The 24610-nt window shown below is 42.1% G+C and overlaps 1 protein-coding gene and 1 long non-coding RNA gene across 15 annotated transcripts in view; one reads left to right on the forward strand and one right to left on the reverse strand.

Moving 5' to 3' along the window:
• Tex14 (testis expressed 14, intercellular bridge forming factor) overlaps window positions 1-20400 on the forward strand; it is a 130681-nt gene extending 110281 nt beyond the window's left edge. For 5 of the 13 annotated variants that reach the window (XM_039087362.2, XM_039087364.2, XM_039087363.2 and 2 more), the window contains 6 exons: window positions 2755-2832; window positions 3585-3678; window positions 8535-8627; window positions 10754-10863; window positions 12842-12893; window positions 13426-20400. In XM_039087362.2, the coding sequence (XP_038943290.1) occupies window positions 2755-2832; window positions 3585-3678; window positions 8535-8627; window positions 10754-10863; window positions 12842-12893; window positions 13426-13462 (464 nt within the window). In that variant the 3' untranslated portion in view covers window positions 13463-20400. The other 8 variants (XM_039087365.2, XM_063268693.1, XM_039087371.2 and 5 more) reach the window with 6 other exon arrangements.
• Window positions 1529-24579, reverse strand: LOC134480848 (uncharacterized). 2 transcript variants are annotated; one of them, XR_010055727.1, is made up of 2 exons: window positions 24408-24579; window positions 1529-1731 (listed from the first exon to the last, which is right to left on the reverse strand). It is a non-coding gene; the product is annotated as an uncharacterized LOC134480848 (long non-coding RNA). The 2 variants fall into 2 exon arrangements; XR_010055728.1 differs by lacking the exon at window positions 24408-24579 and adding an exon at window positions 3517-4468.
• Window positions 24580-24610: the final 31 nt, after the last annotated feature.

The raw sequence follows: 24610 nt of genomic DNA on the forward strand, positions 1-24610 counted from the left end.
ATGGCCAGGATAATTGGCCCATTTATTTTGTGATTTGTTACTAAAGGGTTTACAGAAAAGACTCTAAGGTGAAGTGACAAAATTTAGATGTTTTATGACGATGAACTAATTTTTGTGAGGTTTTTGTTTCATCTTCATTTTTGAAATAGGGTCTTGCTATATGGCTCAGGCTGGTCTAGAGTGCACTTCATAGCCAGGCTAGTCTTAAATTCTCAGTCTTTATGCCTCAGCCTCCAAGTGTCCCCCCATGTCTAGACGATAAACTCCTTTGATTAAAGGAATTGTTAATATCCCTTTCGATCCAAAGCAGATATTCCTTGGAAGTGTGTAGCTCTTATCTTTAAAAGATCCATCTCCTCTGATCTGTAGAATTTCTTCAGGGGCACCAGTTGGTTTTCAGGATCTCTGAGGTCTTATGACTCATAAGGAATAAAGACAACGCTCTGACTCAAAGCATAACTGTCCTCTGGGCTCCATAGCATAACCTTCAGTGCCTGTCCTTTGACCTAATGAGCTTGAGTAATTGTAGTACTATCAGTGCTTTTTCTGAAAAGACCTCTAGGAGTAGTCAGGATCTGTTTCTTGCCTTTTTGGGGTATTCACATCCAGAGTCTAGGCCTCTGACTGGAGCCTTACGGGAAAGGTCTTGTACAGCTTGGGGTATAGGTGATCATTTAAGAGCAGGCAGAGACTGTTGAGCTAAGAGCTGTCAGGAAGCATATACTAACAGTAGTGTCTTAGGGTTTCCATTGTTGTGCAGAGGCACCATGACCAAGGCAACTCTTATAAATAAAACATTTAATTGGGGCTGGCCTACAGTTTCAGAGGTTCAGTCCATTATCATGGAGGGAATCTTGGCAGTGGGCAGGCAGGAATGACATCTAGAAGGAAATGAGTGTTCTACATCTTGATGCAAAGGCAACCAGGAGACTCTCTTCTGCAGGCAGCTGGGAAGGAGCTTTCTTCTGTGCTGGGCAGAGTTTGAGCATAAGACCTCAAAACCCCCCCCACCCCCCACCCCCCGACACTGGCACACTTCCTCCAACAAGGCCACACCTCCTAATAGTGCAACTTCCCCGGAGGCAAGCATATGCAAGCCACTACAAGTAGGAAGGAGCAGACCAGCACTCCTAGACATAACTCCCCCTCCTCAAATTGAGGCTGGCTTGGCCCTAGCTGTCTCTGCTTTGTTCTTACGAACATTTTGAAAGAAATAAACACCTAACAAATACAGAGCAGCCACTGAGTTTAGCATATGCTTATCTTGGTCTAGTGAACATTTTATAAGAAAGTGGAAATGATGGATACTCATGATAACATGACATAGGCCAGTAGAGAAGGAGACATCTGTGGACTACTCTGCTCCTGAGAGTATGAATTCAGCATAGAGGGCTGGAGAGCAGCTCAGCAGTTAAGGGAACTTACTGCTCTTGCAGAGGTCCTGGGTTTAGATCTTACGACCTCCGTGGACACAAGGCATAAATGTAGTACTACATACATACTACATATATATACACACACACACAAATAAAATTTGAAATCTTTAAATTTGTTTTTAAAGTCAAAGTTAGGAACATAAACTCTAGAGCTGAGATTTCTTGGACTCAACCTCATTCTTCTACTTAATTCTTTTCAATTTATGAAAATTCCTTAACCTTTTCTTCACATAACCCATTTCAGTAGCCGTGCTCCCAGGCCCTCAGCTCTGGTGTTAGCGCTGTTGCTCCTCATCTGAAAACAGAAATGAAAATAGTATAGTCAGTGTCATAGGGCTGCTGTTAGGATTGTGAACATTAATTCTGAACTGATGTACATAAATATTTAACCCCTGCCACCTAGACCTCCGTGTTACCTATCATCATCCTTGTTGTTTGTTTTAAGACTGGGTCTACATATATAGTTATGGCTGGCCTGAAACTCACAGAAATGTGCCTGCGTTTGCCTTCTGAGTGCTAGTGTTAAAGGTGTACACCATCATCATCCAGCTTATTTGTGTGTGTGTGTGTGTGTGTGTGTGTGTGTGTGTGTGTGTGTGTGTGTGTACATTCCATAGATCTTGTGTGAAGATCAGGACAGCTTGAAGTTGTTTCTTGTCTTCAACTCAATGGGTCCTAGAAATCAAATTTAGGTCATCGGGTGTGGAGGCAAGTGCCTTAACCTATCAAACCATCTTGCTGGCCCTTTGTTTGTTTGCTATTACTGTTTGAGATTAAGTTTCATGTAATACAGTCTAGCCTTGAACTCCATGTGTGTTGCCAAGGCTGACCTTTACAAGTTTTTGCTTCCACCTCTCATGTCCTGGGATTATAGGAGTGTGCCACATAACTCCTAATGTTTTGTTTTGTTTTGAGACAGGGTCTTACTGTACAACCCTGGTTAGCCTAGAACTTGCTATGTAGTTCATCAAACTTAAAGAAGGTTTTCTGCTTGTGCTTTCTGAGAACTGAGATTGTAGGCTGTGCCAGCACATCTACTATCAATCATTTAAAAATCCTTTATCAAATGTTATTTGGGGCTTTCTTACTTGAAGAATTCCTTTTGAACTCAGAATATATAAACTAGTGACTTTCAATTTTTTCAGGAGTCAGAACCATGTAATATGATTGAGTTAAACTGGAGGAGTTTGAGATTTAGTAGGTTTGGGTTTTACCACTAGTGCTGGTCTGAGTCCTGGCCTCTGAGAGCCACTGTCCTAGAAAATGGTGTGGTCTGGAAAGGTAGGATAAGTCGCCCTCTGCTTTTGTACTGTGACAGAGCAACTGAAGCAGCAGCAGGTCTCATCCATGGTGTCACTTGAGAACACAGCACATGATCTGAATGTCACTGAAAATGGTAAGCTGATACCCAGGTCTTTATGTATGAGGTTTTTATGTAATACAGCTCTTAATAGCATAGTAGTATATGTGGGAGAGTGTGACTTAGGTTGGGTACAACTCCATTTTAATTCTGATTCTACCAGTTAATGTTGTCTGACAAACTGTTTCAATTCTGAACTTCATCTATCCTTATCTGTGAAATGGGCACAGTAGTTCCTATCTCATGATACATAGTAGCTCTGTGCACACACAGTGTCTGGTACACTAATATCATTAGCAAGTGTTGGTCCTCTTCCTTTCATAATTCTGCTGGCCAGATGAAAGGAGACAGTATTTGTAAAGTGCTTGGCATACATTAAAGGAATCAGCCTCATCCCACACAAATTCCTTCTGTGAAGTTCTACCCTTGGAACGTTTAGGAAGCAAGAAAGGGAAGTGTGTCTTAAAGTACAATTGTGGGGTTTATTTTTAGAGTTGTTTGCCTCCTCTTTTGTGTGCCTTCTTTGCTTTGCTTTGTCTAGTTCTCTGAACTTGGCACTGGCTAGGTTTCCTGTAGCTTCACCTGGCACCAGAGATCTCCCAAGACCCCAGAAGCAGCTGCTGTGAACGCTGGTGCCCTGCGGACTGCCACCTGGCCCTCTGCTCTCCTGGGAAAGTGGGGCTGTAGCATTGCAGAACAACTGATGGCCTTAATTCTTACCGTTCGTATCAAAGCATGCTCTTAAGCATTTTTCACTTTAATAAAGTTAGCTCTCTCAATTGCTTTAGATAAAAAGCATTTGGAAGAACAAGAAACCAACAGTAGTAAAGACAGCAGTTTTCTTTCCAGCAGAGAAATTCAGGATCTGGAAGACACGGAGAGGTAACAAAAAAGCTAGACTTTTGAAAGGATTTTAAAATTGCATTCATGTATATTATTTTTTATTGTATTAACAAATAAGAAACAGAATACTCTTCCTTTATTCTCCTCTCTTCATTGCTAGGATTTTATTTTATATTAGTATGTATTAATTATATAGAATAAGTCTCACAATGATGTTTTCATATATGTATACAATGTGTTTTATCATGTGCTCCTCCCATTTCCTCTCTCATTTCTCCCTCTCTCACTAGTTCCCTTTTGCCTTCCTGTCTTTTGTGGAGGGGTGTGATCTAATGAGCATCAGTAGGGTCTCTCACAGGAGCGTGAGTGAGGGGTTACTTATAGGAACACAAACACTTTACCAGTGGCTACACCATCGAAGAACATACCTCTCCTCCCCCAGGAATCATTAACCATCTAGAGATCCGCAGGGCAGGATGGGAGCTTGTGAGCTTCTTCCTCCTAATTGTTTATACTTTGTGATTAAAATACATATAATATTTAACTCATTTTTTCTTAACAAATTTAAAGTATACAGCTCAATGTTAATTATATAGTTACTATCCATGATGGTTCACTTAAAAGTTTTTAAAATATTTTTGTTTTTTTTTTTTTTTTTTCTGTTTTCTTTTTTTGAAACAGGTTCTCACTATGTAGCTTTGACTGTCCTGGAACTCATGATTTAAATGTAATTGACATGTGAGAGGAAAACATGGAGTGTTTTTCTTAATATAATAATGATATCTAAGTTCTATCCACTTTTCTGCAAATGTCATAATTTCATTCTTTTAAAAATGTGTATGTGCGAGGTTGGGGATTTAGCTCAGTGGTAGAGCGCTTGCCTAGCAAGCGCAAGGCCCTGGGTTCGGTCCCCAGCTCCGAAAAAAAGAAAAAAGAAAAAGAAAAAGAAGAAGAAGAAGAAAAAGAAGAAAAAAATGTGTATGTGCCCATGTATATACATCATTGGGGTGTGTGTGTGTGTGTGTGTGTGTGTGTGTGTGTGTGTGTGTGTGTGTGTGTGTATTATGTGCGCTTGGGTGTCTGAAGAACCCAGAAGAGAGAGCTATATATGGGGTTCTGAGAACTAAACTCAAGTCCTAAGAGCAGTAGGAGCAGTAGTGCTCTTAACTCCTAAGTAATCTTTCCACACTCCCTTGCCTTCAGTTATTTTGATATATATCCAGAAATGATCTTCCTAGATCATATGGTGTCTTAGGGTTCTGTTAGTCACAGAACTTATGGGTAGTCTCTATATTGTAAGAGAATTCGTTGGTGACTTACAGTCTGTAGTCCAACTCCCCAGCAATGATCATCAGCAACTGTGAATGGAAGTTCAAGGATCTAGCAGTGGCTCCAACCCACAAGGCAGGCAGGCAGGCAGGCAGGCAGGCAGGCAGGCAGGCAGGCAGGCAGGCAGGCAGGCAAAAAAGAGTCCCTTCCTTCCAATGTCCTTATGTAAGTCTCCAGCAGAAGGTGTGTCCCAGATTAAAGGTATGTACCACCACCGCCACTTGCTTTGTCCCAGGTGACCTTGAACTCAAAGATCTCCATGCCTTAAGCTCCTGGGATTCATAGCCACTTTGCCTTAAGATCTCCATACCAAAATCCAGTGTCTCCCAGTCTCAAGATCAGGATCAAAGGTGAGCCTTCCAATTCTGGATTGTAGTTCATTCCAGATACAGTCAAGTTGACAACCAGGAATAGCCACTACATATGGTAAATCTATTTTTAATTTCTGTAAGTAATCATCACACTGATTTCCATAGCTACTGCACCATTCTGTTCCACTCTCCTCACCTTTGCCATTTGTTAGGTCTGATATTGGCCAGGACTAGGGAGGGGTGAGTTTTACACCCTTGAGCACAATCTGAAGAGGCAGTAAAAACTTCTCTTTAAAATGTTTTTTAAAGATATATTTTATTACAACACACATACAGAGTGTTCTCTTTGAGTGTATGTTTGTATACCATACACATGCCCAAGGCTCGCAGAGTTCAGAAAAGGGCACGGATCTCCTGGAACTCCATTTACAGATGGCTGTGAGGTGTCATATGAGTGTTGGGAATCGAACCCAGGTCCTCTGGAAGAGCCGTAAATGTCCTTAACTGCTGAGTGGTCTGTAGTGGTTTGAAGAAGAATGGCTTCCATAGGTGCATATATTTGAATGCTTAGGCAATAGGAAATGGCACTGTTTAAAAGGATTAGGTGGTATGGTCTTGTTGGAGAAAGTATGTCAGTTGGGGTGGGCTTTGAGGGTTGAAAAACCCAAGCTAGGACCAGTGGCCCTTGTGGGTCCAGACATAGAACTTTCAGCCATTTCTCTTCTCCAGCACCATATATGCCTGAGTGCCACCATACTTCCCACCACAATGATAATGTAATCAAGCTCCAATTAAATGCTTTCTTTTATAAGAGTTATCGGGGTCTTGGGGTCTCTTTACAGCAATAGAACACTGAATAAGACCCTCTCTTTTTGGTTTAAATAGTATTTTAATGCAATTTAAAAAGGAGATTGAAGTTGGGACTGGAGAGAGGCTCAGAAGTTAAGAGCACTGGTTATAGTTTCAGGTGACCCTAGTTCTATTCCCAGCACCCACATGGTAGTTCACAATAGTCTCTAACTTAGTTCCAGATTTGACACCCTCACACAGACATATATGCAAGCAAAACACCATTGCAATATAAAAAATAAAAAGGAATAATTAAAAAGTTGAAGATTGAAGTTAATGCAAACGAGTTCACAATGAACAAAATAAACTTTGAAAAGAGATGAAACTTAGCCCTGTGGTGACACATGCCCCTCCCCTCATCCCACTCCTAATCTTGGCTCTGCATCTCCTGGGGAAGCCATACACGGTGGTTTCAGCAGCAGAGACTAGAAAGCCCCACTGGCAGGGCTAAGTGAGTTGTCATTTAACAAGAGGTTCATGGGGCAGGCACTGCCGGTGTAGTCACACCACCAGACTTCCACTTTGTCCATCTTCTACCACCTGTGACATGCTGGCCCCTAATACCTGCCCCCTTGTGGCCAGATGGCTGTTGTCCACACAACAGGCAAATGTAAAAAGAGGGTAGGCCAAAGGAAGATGTCACTGGAATCTGCCCCCTTTAACTTGGGAAGAAAAGCCTTTCCCAAAAGTTTCCCAGCTGACAGTTACTTATATTTCATTGTGAATCCAGTATTTCCCACTTCAAAAGCTAAGTCATTCTTTTTAAGGAAGGAACAGAGAAGCCTAAAACAGAAGCACAGAAGTAGGAGAGTCTTAAAAGCTGAGAAGGAAGTTTTTTTTTTTTATTTTTAGAGGAGACAGAAAACTAAGGGGTAGAAGGAAGAAGACTTTTTTCCTCCCTAGTGAACATTTTGGAAACCTTTGGACATTTTTACTTGTTAGATTTATGGATCATTATTTTCTGCGTTTTGTGTGTGTGATGTCTGGGAGCATACATATAAGCTGTGATCTGAGCGTGGAGGTCGAAGGAAAGCTTGTTTTTTCCCACTTTTAAATGGATTCTGGAGATTAAAGTTGCCAGGCTTATGTCTCAGGTACTTCTCCATGGAGTCGTCTCACCAGCCCTGAGATGCCTTTAATTGTAACTATTTTATCCACCTTCTCAAACCACGTTCAGCAATAAGCCATGTGGATTATCCAGGGGAAAAATGCATTGCCCCAGGTCACCTTGGTGCTGAGTGTGCTGGCACCTGTTATATTGCATGCAGGAAGACCAAAGTTGAAGTCAGCCTGGGCTTCATAGAGACCCTATTTTAAGAACAAAATAATCACCACGTTACATTTGGCTACACAGTATAAACGTTCTTTGTACTTTGACCAAGTTAGTTCCATAGCCTGGAGATGTGGTTCACTTAGTAGAGCACTTGCCTAGAATGTCTGAGGCTTTATGCCTGATCCTTAGAACCATGTAAACTCTGCCCGGCACATACCTGTAATTCTAGTATTCAGAAGGTAGAAATGGGAAGATGGAAAGTTCAAAGCCAGCCTGGGATGAGATTCTGTGTCAGAAAAAGTTAGTTATTTCTTCTTTTCCCTTTTATATTTATTTATGGAGGGAGGTGGCATGGCGAGTGTCAGAAAACAACTTGGTTCTCTCTTTCCACCACATGAGTCTCAGGGATCTAACCCAGGACATCAGGCAAATACCTTTACCCACTGAACTGTTTTACCAGAAGCTTACCAATCTGGCTAACTAGCCAGCTTGACCTGGGGATTCTCCTGTCTTTGCCTTCTAAATGCTGGGATTACAGATGGGATGACTTTTATGTAGGTTTTGGGGGTTCAGACTCAGGTCCTCAATGCTTATTTGACAAGTGCTTTGTTTACTAAACCCTTCTCCCTAGCCCTTGATCTTAATTTTTCTAAAGGGTTGACAGTACTACCCACAAGCTGGTCTTCCACAATTCTCAGTGTCTCAATGCTTTGTGAGTGGTGAGTCCTAGGCACTATTAGAATGGAAGATATTTTTTTCAAATGGAAAGTATACATTTTAGACCTTTTCAAAAATCTATCTTCTAGCCTCGGAGTTCTTATTCAGGAAAACACATAGAAAGCATGCACAGTTATAACATCATGTAGAAAACTGAATCTAATGACGTATAATTGAGACAGAGCTGACATTGGAGAGACTGATCTCAGGGTGCTGGGTTTTGTCAAGGAGCTAAAGGACTGTTTTAGTGTGCATATATGTTAGATACAAGTAACCTCTGGGAGTCTAGGTACAGTCTGACACCTTATGCTCTTTCAGTTCTTGTGGAAGCAGCAGTTTGAGGACACGTTCCCTGTGCAGCAATATGCTGTGAGGGAAAATGACTCTTGTTATTGTCTTTACTTGCCCCTGGACAGAGCTCATTCTTCTCTTGATGAGGACCTGGAAAGATTGCTGCAGTTACCTGAGGAGAACATGACACTGCTGGACCCCACCAAGGGCTCTACAAGGTTGTCTTTCCCCACTAAAGAACCATTTTCTTATGTTTCATAGGGAAAAAACATAAAAGGTCATAAAAGTCTCCATAGACTCCCAGATTCTATCTTTTTTCACCAGAAAGTACTTAGGCTTTCAAACTCTTGGAACTGTATTTTTGGTGACGGCCTTGTCCTGCTGTAGATCAGCCAGCCCTGCCACCATTTGTCCTCACTCACTGCTTCTCTTCCTCCAGCCATCTGCTCTCCCGAGACACTGATGAGCAGACTGGTATCAGAGCTCTCAGATCAGATCTTAGCCCTGTCCCCTCAACATTTTCATCAGTCATTTGAGTTAAGTCAGAAAAGGCATCTATATCAATTTTTTACATGACACAAGTGAATTAGAAGTGGATGTGAATGTGGTGCATGAGAGACTGAAAATACAAAATTACCTTGATGGGTAGAAATGTCGATCACTTTAAAAAAGATAAAAACAAAGCCACGCCAGGCATGGCTGTGGCAGATCTGTAGTTTCAGCTACTCAGAAGTCTAAGACAGGGCTTGCCCAGAAGCTCAAGTCAGCCAAGGAGCTGGCCACACCATCTCAGACAAACAAAACTAATGACACTTAAAAGATTGGTAAGTTTTAGATCCAAAAGTATACAGTGTGGAAAACCAATCCTAACTGGATAATTTTTTTTAAATTGGAAACTGCTAACTGTAATTATGCTGAAGGCAGGAAGTCTTAATTCACATACCCAGCACTCAGTTTCTGAAAAAGTCGATATAGCATTAATGCTGGATAAACAGAATTGAACTGTTCAGATCAGAGAAGTTCACCACAGGTCACACGTGCTATTGGAGGACTTCCAGGACCATTTCTAAATGGATGTCAGCAGTCAACAGAGAGGACACACAATAGACCCAGGTCTGGAAACCAGGTCATAGGAGAGCACCTGAGGAGCCAGGGAGACTCGGCCTGAAAAGAGCAGATGAGTGAGAATGTGATAGCTTCCCTCAATTCCCGGGAACACTGTGAAGTAAAGAGCATCTGCTTACTGTCTTCTGCCCTACAAGATAGAGTTGGTGAACTAGATGTTACAAAGTAACAGCTTCTTACTGGTGAAGGCCACAATCACATCGACAAGCGGCCTATCCGTTTCAACAGTGTTGCAGCTGCTCAGGTGAACTTGATGACTATGGTCTTGGGTGTTTGGATAGAAGTAGAAGATAAACATAAAGGCCTTTATCCACTCTCAGCTTCTGATTATGTTAGTGAAGGTTAAAAGAGGAAGAAGCCCCTTTTTACTCTAGGTGCCTTTACCTTCTCCCCCACCCCAGAGGTAGCTGCTTCTGCTCTTAAGGAAGCGTGCTTTACACTGTGAGATGCTAACTTAGGTTTCTCCTATCACAGAGGCCTTGAAGGAAGTGCAGACAAGGCGATAAATAAAGACTTGAAAGAGAATGCTGGTTATAGCACAGGGAAAATGCCTTTTCCCCTTTGAGACTAGCTAGTCTCGCTAGATTACTAGTATTAATGTTGAAAACAGAGTCTGATTACATAGGCTTTAGAACTAATTAGATATGTAATTTCTGTGCCTTGGTTTTCTCATCATACAATGTAGATCTAGCAGTAACTGCTTCATACAGTTCAGAAAACAAGTAGGTTAACATACATTTAAACTAGACTTGTCCGGCATGGCAACACATGCCTTTAATCCCAACACTCTGGAGACAGAGGTATGCAGATTACTGTGATGAGTTCAAGGCCAACCTGGTTTACTTAGTGAGTCCAAGGCCAGTTAGGCCTACATAGGGTAACCTGTCTCTAAGCAAATGAATAAATAATGAAAATAAAAGATAATAACTAGAGGTAAATAAAAATAAACACTTTATCTTTAAACACTTGCTCTGTAGGATCCACTAGTACTAAATACTCTATGCTTACCTCTGAACATAGTCTTATTCCCCCGAAGGTAATATATATGTTTTAATACCCCAAATCATTGTTATTAAAGGGAAGGTAATATATATGTTTTAATACCCCAAATCATTGTTATTAAAGGGAAGGTAATATATATGTTTTAATACCCCAAATCATTGTTATTAAAGGGAAGGTAATATATATGTTTTAATACCCCAAATCATTGTTATTAAAGGGAGAAAAAAACCAAAGATCAAGACATGGTTGAACAGAAGAGAAAAAAGAAAGAAGGCATCAAGCCAGAGAGAAGGAAATCAGACAGCTTTTTAGGGACTTTGGAAGAAGGTATGTGACTAGATGCAGTCTATGGTCCTTGGGCCTTGGTGACTACCAAAGCTTTTTTTTTTTTTTAAATATTTATTCATTTATTATATACAAGTACACTGTAGCTGTCTTCAGACACACCAGAAGAGGGCATCGGATCTCTTTACAGATGGTTGTAAGCCACCATGTGGTTGCTGGGAATTGAACTCAGGACCTCTGGAAGAGCAGTCAGTGCTCTTAACCGCTGAGCCATCTCTCCAGCCGACTACCAAAGCTTTTAAGAAATGTTTCCCAGGTTGGGGATTTGGCTCAGTGGTAGAGCGCTTGCCTAGGAAGCGCAAGGCCCTGGGTTCGGTCCCCAGCTCCGAGAAAAAAAAAAGAAGAAATGTTTCCCAGATGCTATACATAATCTTGCAACCTGCAATAATTTCCTTTTCCTTGAAGTTCAGCTTAGCATCTATGATAATTGCAATCAACTTCATAACAAACAGTAACATCAAATTTAAGGGTTTTTTTCTTGTTTTTTTGAGACAGGGTCTCACTCTAATCCAGCTGGCCTCAAACTCAAAGCAGTCTATCCTCTTACCTAGCTGGTGCTGTGATTGCAGGCATGGGCTAACACTCCAGGCTTTTTTGTTCTGTTTCTAAAATAAGCCGTGGGCCACCTCAATCTGTACATTGTTTGTAGAACTGTTTTGCATTTAAATGTATTCAAAAGAACTTTAAATTTAAGCTGAGCGTGGTGACACTGCCAGAGCACTCAGGAGGTAGAAGCAGGAGGATCACCCACGGATTTCAAGGCCAGTTCAGGAGAACCTGTCTAAAAGCAAAGCAAAAGCCAAGGGCTTGGAGATTGCTTAAGGGGTCTTATCACCAAGCCTGAGGGACCTATGTTTGATCCCTAGAACTCGCATAAGGGAAGAAGAGAGCCAACTCCAGGAAGTTGTCCTCTAACCTCCATATGCCTGTGTGCACATACATACACATAAATGTAAAATGCAACTTCTTAAGCATTTTAAATTTAGCTTACATGAGTGCTGAGAAAATCATATATTACAGAATTTAAATGGCATTTACAAGTATTGTAAAAGTTATTAATTAACCTTAACTTTAAAACTATTCTAATAGAGTTCCAGGCTTCTAGGGTATCTTTACAAATGATCCCCCACTTCTACGTTTACTTTACTCTGGAGTTAGATGTTCACCCTTCCAAGTCATCTAGTGTCCTTGACATCTTTTCCCTAGTCCCTTTTCATTGTCCTTTCTCTGCCCTGGTTTATGCTTTATACCTCAGAGTGCTGACCCTAGTGGACTATATATCTCACTGACTTTCTGGGCCCTGGCAGAAGATCAGAGGGCAAGAAAAATATTATTTATTTCCTTTTCCTACCTATTTGAACACCTTGCATCTGGTAACAATGGTGTCCCTCACAAGTATCCTGCCTTTCCTAGCTCCAGTTCTCCCCATCAGGTTCCAGTCACTGTCCTGCCATCTCGTCCCCACTGTTAGCTACTTTCTACTTAGGCTTCCCACAGCTGCTAGCCAGAAGAAGCTCTGTCAGTCATTGTTTGTTCCCTTAACTCTAATTATACCTTTGTGTTTAGCCACTTTGTTAGGAAATCTTTATCTGTACCAGCTCTGATTTCCTCCAGAACTTTGACTGGCATAGGGCCCAAAATATACGGACATTAACTAAGAGTGACTTCACTAGGGAGGTAACTCAGGGAATTGGGGAAGGTGGTGCAGGAACTTTTGAATTAGTGTCACTGGCACTCCCTGCTATGTCAGGCAGCTATAGGATGTTAGGAGAAGAAGCCATTAGCTGTATTTTCAGAACACATTTTGTATTTTTAGAAAGTTGCATATAGAGTAGAACAAAGAAGTAAACAGCACACTAAACTAGAGAGCGCTCCAGTGTGAGTACTGAATTCTTACTGCCCTTGACCTAGAAAGTAACCAGGCTTTCTTTTCTTTTTCTTCCTCTTGTGTTCCATCAAGATGAACTAAAACCCTGTTTTTGGAAGCGATTGGGTTGGTCCGAACCTTCCAGGTAATGAGATAGCATGTTTGTAGGTCACAGTTTGTTCTCTTTAGAGTGCATGAGCAGACTTAAAATATTTACCAGTATCTAAATAAATATCACTAACAGACTGAATTCATACCAAACTGATCAGTTTAAAGTTTATATCTATAATTGATAACTGATACCAACTTTGCTTAAATAACTGGTAGCTGTTCAAGTGAAGTTTTCATACACAGGAAGTATGAAGAATGTTGCTGCTGTCAGTTGCTTTGTAATCTTTTTGCATTTCCAAGATACATTGTTGATACTGTCTGCCTTGATTATACAGACTGAAATTCCTTTCCTATGACTTCAGTTGAATAGGAAAAGTGTGTGTGTGTGTGTGTGTGTGTGTGTGTGTGTGTGTGTGTGCACTTAGGAAATGAGCTTAATGTTAGAATGTGTGCCTGGTTTGTGTGAGGTCTGGGATGTGACCCTAAGTACTGCACAAGCATTTTTAAAAGTATATGTGAACTCAAAAAAACTTCCCTTTTTTGTCCCTTCAAATATATGCACACAGGATAATTGTGCTGGATCAGAGCGACTTGTCAGACTGATTAGAACTGGACCATGCTCGAATTGTGGCTGTGGCCTCCTTTCTTCTCTTATCCACTTCAATTGCCTCAAGGACAGTAGTTCAGTCTGTAACTCACGCTTTGTTCTGCTGCTACTATGGGCACAATAATGTGGCCCTATCATGTGTAGCATGCTTAATCATTTGTTTTAAATCAGGTTTCTGAAAACTTCAAAGTAACCATAATGGCAAACATTTTAATTGTGTTCAGAATGGCTTTTGTTTTTATTGATGTAAATTTTTGAAACCATAACTTTGTTGTATAATAAAGTGTTTACTTTCAACACCAGTTAGGTGCCAGTTGTGAAAGGTTTGTTTCTGTGCATTAGTTTGGAGGGTTGGGAAGATTGCTGAATTCCCCTTCCAGCTTGAACCAGCTTACTAGGAGACAGCAGAAGCACCCTAATGTATTTTGAATTTTCTAAGATGAACAACATCATCTCCACATATTTTAGGTTGTGCACCTCACATCATCAGGGAACTAGAATGGGCCTGTAGCAAAACCAAAATCGGTGTTTTCTCTCATTTAGCCTTTTTATTACTATGTAGAATTGTGACACATGGTCAGCAACTTTTCAGGAAGCATTGCACTGTTGTGCCATCCTAGTGTTTAATTTTGTCTTGGTAGGTAGTGAGTCTCTGCTGTGAAAACCGAATAGCTCCTACTGTGGAGGACCACAGTCATAGGTTCTAGGTTGCAGAATTTTCTTCTGTACAGATCAAATAGCAGGTATACATTTGCTTGGTTACCTCAAAACAAACAATGGCGTGCTATTGTAACCAGAGGAAAACCATCAGAAAACTAGTAAGTTACATGGATATGTGGATGTGCTCATGAATTCTAGCCTGTAATTCTAGCCCTGTAAATCTAGCACTTGGGAGGCTGAGTCAGAAGGATTGCCTTGATTAAAGAGCCACTCAGTGTGAGACCCTTCTGAAAGGAAGCTAGCAACGAGGGGCCTGCAAGATGGCTCAGCGTATAAGGCACTTGTCATCAAGCCTGACAGCCTGTCTGGTCACCAGCGCCTGCACGGGAGATGGAGAGCTGGTTCTGTGATCTTCCTCCATATACACAACGAATAAAAATTTGAAAAGCAAGCATCAAGATAATACTAACTACTCCCAAGTGTATAAATACCACATGTAAGGAACTGTGACTGTAGAGAGACATACAGAACAGTCTTCCTCTCAGAAGACTTACTCTAGTTGACAAGACAAATAAAGGCAAGAATGTGGAGACTAATAGCAGACTGCATGAGAAATGGTGCTTATATAGTTGTAACGATGTCACTTCATAAGCATTAAGATTACACTAATGCGGGGGGTGGGGATTTGGCTCAGTGATAGAGTGCTTGCCTAGCAAGCGCAAGGTCCTGGGTTCAGTCCCCCGCTCCGAAAAAAAAAAAAAAAAGATTACACTAATCACTAATGCTTGCTGATAAGAATTTTAATTTAGGCTGGGTATGGTGGAACATAGCTTTAATCATTGAAGGCAGAGGCAGGTGGATTTCTGGGAGTTTGAGGCCAGCCTGGTCTGCATAGTGAGTCCAGGATAGCCATACCTCTGTGTGAGTGTGTATGTGTGTATATGTTCGAGTGTATTTGTGTGTGAGAGTGTATTTGTGAGTATGAGAGTGTATGTGTGAGTGTGTGTGTGTGTGTGTGTGTGTGTGTGTGTGTGTGTGTGTTTTCGTGTGTGAAGGTCCAAGGTTGATGTCAGAAATCTTTAATTGTGGTCTCCCTTATTCTTTTGAAGCAGCATCTCTCACTTGAACCCAGTGCTCACTGTTATGGATGCTCTATCTAGGCAACTCCTGGGATCCTATCTCTCCTCTTCCAAGCCCTGGGATTATAAAATGCATTTATCTAGCGATTTGAGGATCTGAACTCTAGTGCCCAGGATTGTCAGGATTGTGTACCAAGTGCTTTAATCACTGAACTATCTCCCTATTCCCTATTCTTTAGTCATTTCTTTCCATTAAGTATTCACATGTAGATTTTTTTCTTTTCCTTTTATATTTATTGGATATTTTATGTATTTGCATTTCAAATGTTATCCCCTTTCCCAGTTTCCCCTCCAGAACCCCCCTATCCCATCCCAGTCCCACCTACCCACTCCCACCTCCCCGCCCTGGCATTCCCCTACACTTGGGGCATCTAGCCCTCACAGGACCAAGGGTCTCTTTTCTCACTGATGCCCAACAAGGCCATCCTTTGCTACATATGTGGCTGGAGCCATGGGTTGCTCCATGTGTACTCTTTGGTTGGTGGTTTAGTCCCCTGGAGCTCTGGAAGGTCTGGTTAGTTGATATTGTTGTTCTTCCTGTGGGGTTACAAACCCCTACAGCTCCTTCAGTCCTTTCCCTAACTCCTCCATTGGGGTCCCCACGCCCAGTCCAATGGTTGACTGTGAGCATCTGCATCTATATTTGTCAGGCTCTGGCAGAGCCTCTCAGGAGACAGCTATATCAGGCTCCTGTCAGCATGCACTTCTTAGCATCTGCAATAGTGTCTGGGTTTGGCGTTTGAATATGGGATGGATCCCCAGGTGGGGCAGTCTCTTTCCTTCAGTCTCTGCTCCACACTTTGTCCCTGTATTTCCTTTAGACGGGCCATTCTGTCTAATGGCTCTAAATTTGGAGGTGAGTGGGTGGCCCCATTCCCCAAACGGGGGCCATGCCTAACCTCTGGATATGGTCTCTACTGGTTCTCCCTCCCCTTTGTTGGGCATTTCAGCTAATCTCATCCCTGTTGGGTCCTGGGAGCCCCTTGCTTTCCTGCCCTCTTTCCAGCCGCTGAGGGGTTCCTCTGGTGCTGCTATGTAGACCTGGTTGCCCAAAGAAACAAATTCCCACTACATCAGTATGTAATGTTATGTAATCTTTGCTCCCCACATTTAAGTTCCTTGACTAATAAAAGGTTAGAGCAGTAGAGAGAACAGCAGGACTTGAGGATGGAGTAGGGGTCTCAGGAGAGAGCATGGAGGAGAGGGAGAGGAGATGGGGAGAGGAGAAGGTTGCCATGAGGCTGGATGATGGATTATGAGCAGGTGACCAGGAGAGATAACTCAGCTGGAGAATCAAACAGCAAGTAACAAGGGACATATGGCTGGGACGTAAGTTAGAATAGCTCAAAACCTGACCAATCTAGGCTTACAGCTTATAAATAAAAGGGCTTTATGTCTTCTATAGAGGCTAACCAGAATACATAATTCATAGTGTTCACTGCCCTGGATATCCTCGGTGCCTCACCTCCCCCTCTCCTGAGCATGCGAGAAATTGAGTCCCACTTCTTTAGAAGTTCTCAGGTCTCCAGTGTCTTCCATATTCCTAAATCACAGTCAACTTTTGCCCCAGGTTAATTTTTCTCTCCATTTCCTCAGTTTCATCGATAGTAGACATGGTTTTTCTTCTGCCTCTGAGTATTTCACCTCAGCTTCCACCTCTAGCTTTTCTCTAAAAGTTCTTTCTAAATGACTGAAGGTTGGAATGAGAATGGCCCCCAGAGGCTCATATATTTGCATGCTTAGTCCCTAGTTTGGAAAGATTAGGAGCTAGGGCCTCAGTGCAGTAGGGGTGGGCTGGGGTCAGGCTTCAAAAGCCCTTGCCAGGCCCATGTGCTCCCCATCCCTCATGAGATTTACAGCTCTCAGCGCCATGCCTGCCATGATGATTGTGAGCTAACCCTTTGAAATTGTAAGCAAGCTGCCAATTAAATGCTTTCTTGGTCATGGTGTCTCTTCACAGCACCAAGGCAGTGGCCTAGTTTACTTCCACGGCTTTGGTCATCGGGCATGCTCTAACAATCCTGTATTGTAGGAATGGGCTTCTGATCTGAGCCCATGCACTTGCCGCACACTCGGTGCCTCCTCTTGGATTTCTTTCAGGGAACTCACTGGTCCAGCCAATATGGAGCTCACCATGTTTGGCTCATTAGCTTTTAGCTTCTCTTTCCACTCAGTGTTAGTGTCGTGTTATCCACTCAACTTCCTTGACTCTCATTTCCATTAGACTTACAGTCTTAACTCATTACACTTAAAAAATCAGTTAAGACTTGTTTGTTTCAAGCTGGGTATAGTGACATAGGATTACAATCTCAGCCCTTGGAGGCTGAGGCAGGAAGATTGCCAGGAGTTCCAGGCCAGTCTGGGCTGCAGTGTGAGAAAACAAAACAACAGCAAAGAGCCCCTCCCTGCCAGACAAACTTTCACCTCCAAATTGTAGGTTCCTTTCTGACTTGTCCAGTTTTGTCCACTGCCTGTCAGGGTTACAGCAGCCTTCTCAAGTGGCTCCTTCCAGCTAGTTATGTCTCCTTTAAGGCTGGCCTTGAACTTCTGTTCCTCCTGAGTCTACCTTTCAAGTGCTGGAATTAGAGGTACTTGACACCATGCCTGCCTTACAAATCTCTCTAACTCCTACATGCTGGTCACTGCCCTAGGCCTTCAAGCAGCGATGAACCAAGCAGTCTGCTGTCCCAGAGTTTATTTAGTAGCTGTTCAATGACCAAATGGTATTGATGGCAAATGCTGTAATAAGTTAAAATGATATTAATTGCATCTGGATGTTAAGAAGCAACTTAATGGGGCTGGAGAGATGGCTCAGTGGTTAAGAGCACTCACTGCTCTTCTGAAGGTTCTGAATTCAATTTCCAGCACCCATTTGGCAGCTCACAACTGTATTCTGTATTCCGAGACTGTATTCTGATGTGTAGATGTACATGCAAATTATCTATATACTTACAATACATAAACAAATTAATCTTAAAAAAAAAAACCAGGCAACTTAACATTAAATAAAGTATTCAAGGGAAGCTGCTCTGAAGATGTGGCCTTTAACTTTGTCTGGGATGATGGGAGAAAGCCTGCCTTGTCTCTGGAGGATGAGCAACATCGAGCACCAAGAACTGCAGGAGCAGAGCTGCATGGGAAACACTGAAAGGTCAGTGTGTATAAAATGCCAGAGTGATAGAGAAGCAGAGTAAGTTATGGGGAAGCTGTCAGGAAGCGGAAATGAGGGGCTGGAGGTATGGTTCACCCGATGTGTTTTCATGGGTACCTTTGATTCCCAGCACCTATTTGGTGGTTCACAACTGTAACACCAGTCCCAGGCGATCTGAAGCTGTCTTCTGGCATGCATGGGCCCAGTTGGACAAATAGTACACAAACATATATGCTGTTGTAAAAACTTATTAAAAAAAGTAGGGTTGTCTTTTATCCCCACTAGGTCTGGCACCACAGTGCCCCAAGATATCTGCTGGATATCCTGCCAGAAGCACACATTCCAATTCCGTGGCGGCCCAGACTAGTCGCCCCACACGCCATTACATTTAAATCTTTACATGAAAGAACACACAACACATCCATCCCTTAAAAACATTTGTAGCAACCTGTAAAGGTACAGCGTGGAATCTTTTTTTTTTTTTTTTTTTTTTTGGTTCTTTTTTTTCGGAGCTGGGGACCGAACCCAGGGCCTTGCGCTTCCTAGGTAAGCGCTCTACCACTGAGCTAAATCCCCAGCCCCACCATATTCTCCTGCCACAACTTCTCTCCCTCTCCCTCCTGTCTCTTCCTCCTTTCTGTTCCAGTCTCCTCCTCTTCCTTCAAACTTCTCTCCCACCCATCCTTCTCATCCAATGACCGACCTCCTTCTATCCTGTACCTGCCCCTCACATTGTATTATAAATTCAATGGGGAGAAGGTTATGGTGAATTCACCTGAGTCCTAAATGCAAGACTAGGCAGCAGTCCTTGGGGCAGTGGAATTAGCATCAAAATACAGATAACTCCTGGGCAAACAGTAGCACTTATACAAAACACCCACATGCCTAAAAAGTGCAGTGAGGAGGGAAGACGTAAGCAAGGGAGATTGTAGACCGCGGCAAACGTAGGAACTGCTAGAAAATTCTCATTCTTCTCTGACATTTAACACAAGGTGGTGTTCTTGTTTTGAGATAGGACCTCAGGTATTCCAGGCTAGCTTTCAACTTATGTTGAATATGACCTTAACTTGTGAATCTTCCTTCCTCCACCTTCTGAGTGCTAAGATTATAGGCCTTTGTCAGCACTCGAGTATTCTACCTCAGGCTGGAATTGTTTGACAAGTACCCTGCCAACAATCTAGATCCCCAACCACAATGACCTTTCATTCATTTTTTTTTTTTTTTGGTGTATGTATAGGAGCTATTTGCACATCTGTGTTCAGGTATGTGAGTATTCATGTGTGGAGGCCAAAAGTTACCACTGTTGCTTCTCACGGTAATTTTTTGAGATAGGAGTTCTTACTGATTCTGGAGCTCATTGACTGGTTAGAATGGCTGGCTCTTGGGCTCTAGAGATCTGTCTTGGGGTTGGGGAATTAGCTCAGTGGTAGAGCACTTGCCTAGCAAGCACAAGGCCCTGGGTTCGGTCCCCAGCTCCGAAAAAAAAAAAAAAGAAAAAAAAATCTTACAACAACAACAAAAGACAAAAAGAGAACACAGAGATCTGTCTTTGCCTCAAGCACTGGGGTTACAGGCACACAGCACACCTGTTTTTTGTGTGTTGGGATCTGAGCACAGGTCTTCATATGGACACAGCAAGCATGTTAAGGAGTCATCTTTCCACCTTCACAATCTTTTTACTATATGGATCTTACTCAGAGCTGTACCTATCCTCTTAGAGAAAATGGAGTTCTCTTAGTGGCATATGCTGTTCTTGCACATCTAGCTATATTGTTGTTTCTCAGAGAATGTTCTTCAAGTTTTTGAACCTTCTGTAAGATTCTCTACTAGTATTCTACCTGCCTTCCTTCTAACCCATGCATAAAACCAAATTCATTCATATTCTCTCTCTCTCTCTCTCTCTCTCTCTCTCTCTCTCTCTCTCTCACACACACACACACACACACACACACACACACACACACACACACACACACACACATACTTAGCCTATGCCTTTAAACCCAGCACTTGGGAGGCAGAGGCAGGTGGATCTCTGAATTCAAGGACAGCCTGGTCTACATAGCAAGTTCTAGGGCTGCATAATAGAAAGGCCCTGGGGCTGGAGAGATGGCTCAGAGGTTAAGAGCACTGTCTGCTCTTCCGGAGGTCCTGAGTTCAATTCCCAGCAACCACATGGTGGCTCATAACCATCTATAATCAGGTCTGGTGCCCTCTTCTGGCCTGCAGGCATACATGCAGGTAGAAAGCTGTATGATGTATACATAATAAATAAATGTTTAAAAAAATATATATATAGAAAGGCCCTGTCTCAAAACAATACCGTGTGTAGGGGAGTGCTGGAGCATGTAGGTGCTTGTGTCACAACATACATCTTGAGGTCAGAGGATGACTCTCAGGAGTTGGTTTTCTTTCCATCATGGGCCTCTCAAGATCACACTAGAGCAAATGTATTTTTGTACTTAGAGATGGCACAGTAGCTCTGAGGTAGCTCAAGACTGCACTGAAGATACACTTAGAATTACAAATGGGGCTGGTGAGATGGCTCAGTGAGTAAAGCCAGGCAAACCTAGTGACCTGAATCCAATACCTGGAACCCGTAGCAAAAGGAGAGAACCAACTCCCAAAAGGTGTCCTTTGACCAAACATTTGTCTCCCCCTCCCTCTTATACACACACACACACGCACGCACGCACACACGCACGCACGCCCGCATGCACGCACGCATGCGTACGCGTGCAAACACGCCTGAGAGGGCATCCAAGTTCTTCCCTAATATGCTGCTGGCCCTGGCAGCCCCTTTCCAAGGAGAGGATTAGAAGGCTTTACCTTAAAATGGTGGCCGTTAAATCCTGAGTCCATGTTAGAATCTCAATCTCTCCCCTCAATCAGTCTCTCTCTCTCTCAATCTGTGTGTGTGTGTGTGTGTGTGTGTGTGTGTGTGTGTGTGTGTGTGTGTGTTTAAAACAAATACTGATGTTTAGAACCCAGAATTACCTAATTTATTTGAGGTTATATGTGAGCTTTTAAAAGCTCTCTGGGGGTAGATGGCTCCAGCAGTTATGAGCACTTAGTGGTGATATCTCTCAGAAGACACAGGTTTAGTTCCCATCACCCACATGGTGGTTTACAACTATATCCCTAACCCCGTGCATGGGATCATATGGCTTCTTTGAGCTCTTCAGACATGAGGCACATGGTGCACATATATAAATAACAGACAAAATACTCATAAATATACCAAAAATATAAAATAAAAAAGAACAGCTCTCCCAAGAAGGGCATAACTGAATATATAAAGATGATACACTATATATGGGGAGTTTACTGTAGAGTTGTTCATAATAATGAACTATTTTTTTCTTTTTTTTTTTTTCGGAGCTGGGGACCGAACCCAGGGCCTTGCGCTTGCTAGGCAAGCGCTCTACCACTGAGCTAAATCCCCAACCCCATAATAATGAACTATTAAAAATAAAAAGACTTTTCTTAAAAATTATGAAATACTAGCCAGGCAGTGGTGATGCATGTCTTTAATCTCACTTTTTGGGGGGCAGAGGCAGGTGGTTCTCTGTGAGTTCAAGGTCACCCTGGTCTACAGAGCAAGTTCTAGGACAGCCAGGGCTACACGGAGAAACCCTGCCTTGAAAAAAACAAAACAACAAAAACTTATGAAATAATCATAAGTGAATTCCTTCAAAATCATATATAGATTGGCATGAAAGTATGCCTATGACATGAAAGAGTGCTAGTAGTAATATTCATAATAGGATTATATTTAAATAGCTTTATAATGTTCACATGTGAAATGTAGAAAATACTTACTAAATAATTAAATAGGGAAATTTGATCCTGCTACATAATTTCATGTTTTTGTAATTCTTCGCAAACTCCTTTAATTGGGGGGAATAGGGAATTTAGAAATACTTAAAATTCGGGGCTGGGGATTTAGCTCAGTGGTAGAGCGCTTACCTAGGAAGCGCAAGGCCCTGGGTTCAGTCCCCAGCTCCAAAAAAAAAGAACCAAAAAAAAAAAAAAAAAAAAAAAAAAAAGAAATACTTAAAATTCAAGTCCTTGAAGAGCTTAGAATGCTGTTATAATTAACCATAAACCTAATTAATTTTTAATCATAACTCATTTGAAGAAAAACTAACAGAAAAGAATGGTCAGTGTAGTGCACAAAAAATATGAAGAAGGTAGGACTGGAGAGATGGCTCAGTGGTTAAGAGCACTGGCCATTCTTTGAGAGGTCCTGAGTTCAATTCCCAGCAACTCCATGGTGGCTCACCACCATCTATAAGGGGATCTGTTGCCTTCTGGCCAGCAGGCATACATGCAGCAGAAATTCATACATTAAATAAATAAACATTTTAAAAAATTATGAAGGTAAGTCTTGGCCTAAGATATGAAACCACTGTACTTAGGAGGATTGTGGGTAAGAGGCTAACCTGTGCTACACATTAAGATTCTGTCTCAAACAAAACCTTAGTCTTTCAGAGTCATGATAGAAGGTTACATATGATAATTTCTGACCAAAAAAAAAAGATCATAAAGGATATCAAAAAGAAAGGTAATAGTTTCTTTATCCACAATGTTCATTGAAAGTTGCTCTTCAAGTAGAAAAAAGCCATGCCAGGCAGTGGTGGCACACACCTGTAGTTCCAGCACCAGTGAGGCAGAGACAGGCAGATCTCTGAGTTTGAGGCCAGCTTGTTCTACAGAGTGAGTTCCAGCACAGCAGCCAGGGCTACAGAGAGAGAGAGAGAGAGAGAGAGAGAGAGAGAGAGAGACAGACAGACAGACAGACAGACAGACAGACAGACAGAGACAGAGACAGACAGACTGACTGATTGACTGACACCACCCAGACTATAAGGCAAGGTATGATATAGCACCTGCCTGAAATTCCCAGAACTTGAGAAGGTGAAGGGGGGGAGGATTGTGTGTTTGAGTCTAACCTGGGCCATTTAGTGAGAATCTGTCCCCAAAGAGGAGGGTGCTGAAAGATGGCTTGGCGGTTAAGAGCACATACTGCTCTTGCAGAGTGCTCGAGATTGATTCTCAGCACCCACATCAGGTGGTTCACAGTTGTCCGACACCTCTATCTTTGGGGGTACCAGCATTCACATGAACATATACTTAAAGTGTTTATAAACGAGCCAGGTGTAGTGGTGCACACCTTTAGTTTCAGCACTCAGGAGACAGAGGCAGACAGATCTCTAAGTTCAAGACCAGCCTGGTCTTTCAGACTAGGTTCCAGAATAGCCAGAACTACACATATACATACATACATATATATATATATATACATATATATATATATACATACATACATATACATATACATATATACATATATACATACACACACATATATGAATGAGAATGAATGAAGGTTGGGATATAGCTTAGTGGATAGCTTGCCTAACATACATGAGGCCTTGTGCATGATTCTCAACATAAACTGGGTATGCCCTATAATACACTCCTTGGGAGGCAGAAGCAGGACAGGAAGGCAGAAGCGCAAGATCATTTTTGGCTACGGAAAGAGTTCAAGGCTAGCCCGGGTTACATGAGACCCTGTTTCAAAAGAAGGGGGAGGGGAGGAAGGAAGAGAAAAGAAAAAGGATGAACATCTGAATCTAGCTGGTTGCTAATAGGAAGATCATTAATGAGAAGGGACATTAATATTTATTGTGCCATTCTCGTGTATGAGGTAGTAGTTTTCAGATTGAAACTAAGACTCTGGTAAGTCATGTCCAAGGTGCTGGACCAGATGTTTACTATGATTTTTACTGTGATACTCTATATTCCTGGGATAATGTGAGAGTTTATAACTTGAGTAACCTAGGTTTTGACCTTAGACCATTCGAGAAACTTGGGAAAGTCTGGAGCTCTATCATCATCACCGTCATTATCACTATTATTATTATTTAATTCGTATGTAGCAGTTTCAGATAAGATGGGAGTAAGTCTGTATACACCAAAAGGTACCTTGTTCAAGCCGAGCTCACTTGACTGGCCTGCGAGGCTGACTCCATACAGTCTTCTAGCTGATTGGTCCTTGGATGGCTCCCTGAGAACTCCTAGAATCCAGGATCGATAAGGAAATTGCCTGTATACAAGGAAATCCTGACTTTCTTAAGAACTTCGCCAAAGGCTTATTGTCAAGTCCAAAGAGGCAGTTACTTTCCATC

This window comes from Rattus norvegicus, chromosome 10, assembly GCF_036323735.1.
Source record: "Rattus norvegicus strain BN/NHsdMcwi chromosome 10, GRCr8, whole genome shotgun sequence".
In the NCBI taxonomy this organism is placed as follows: Eukaryota; Metazoa; Chordata; class Mammalia; order Rodentia; family Muridae; genus Rattus; species Rattus norvegicus.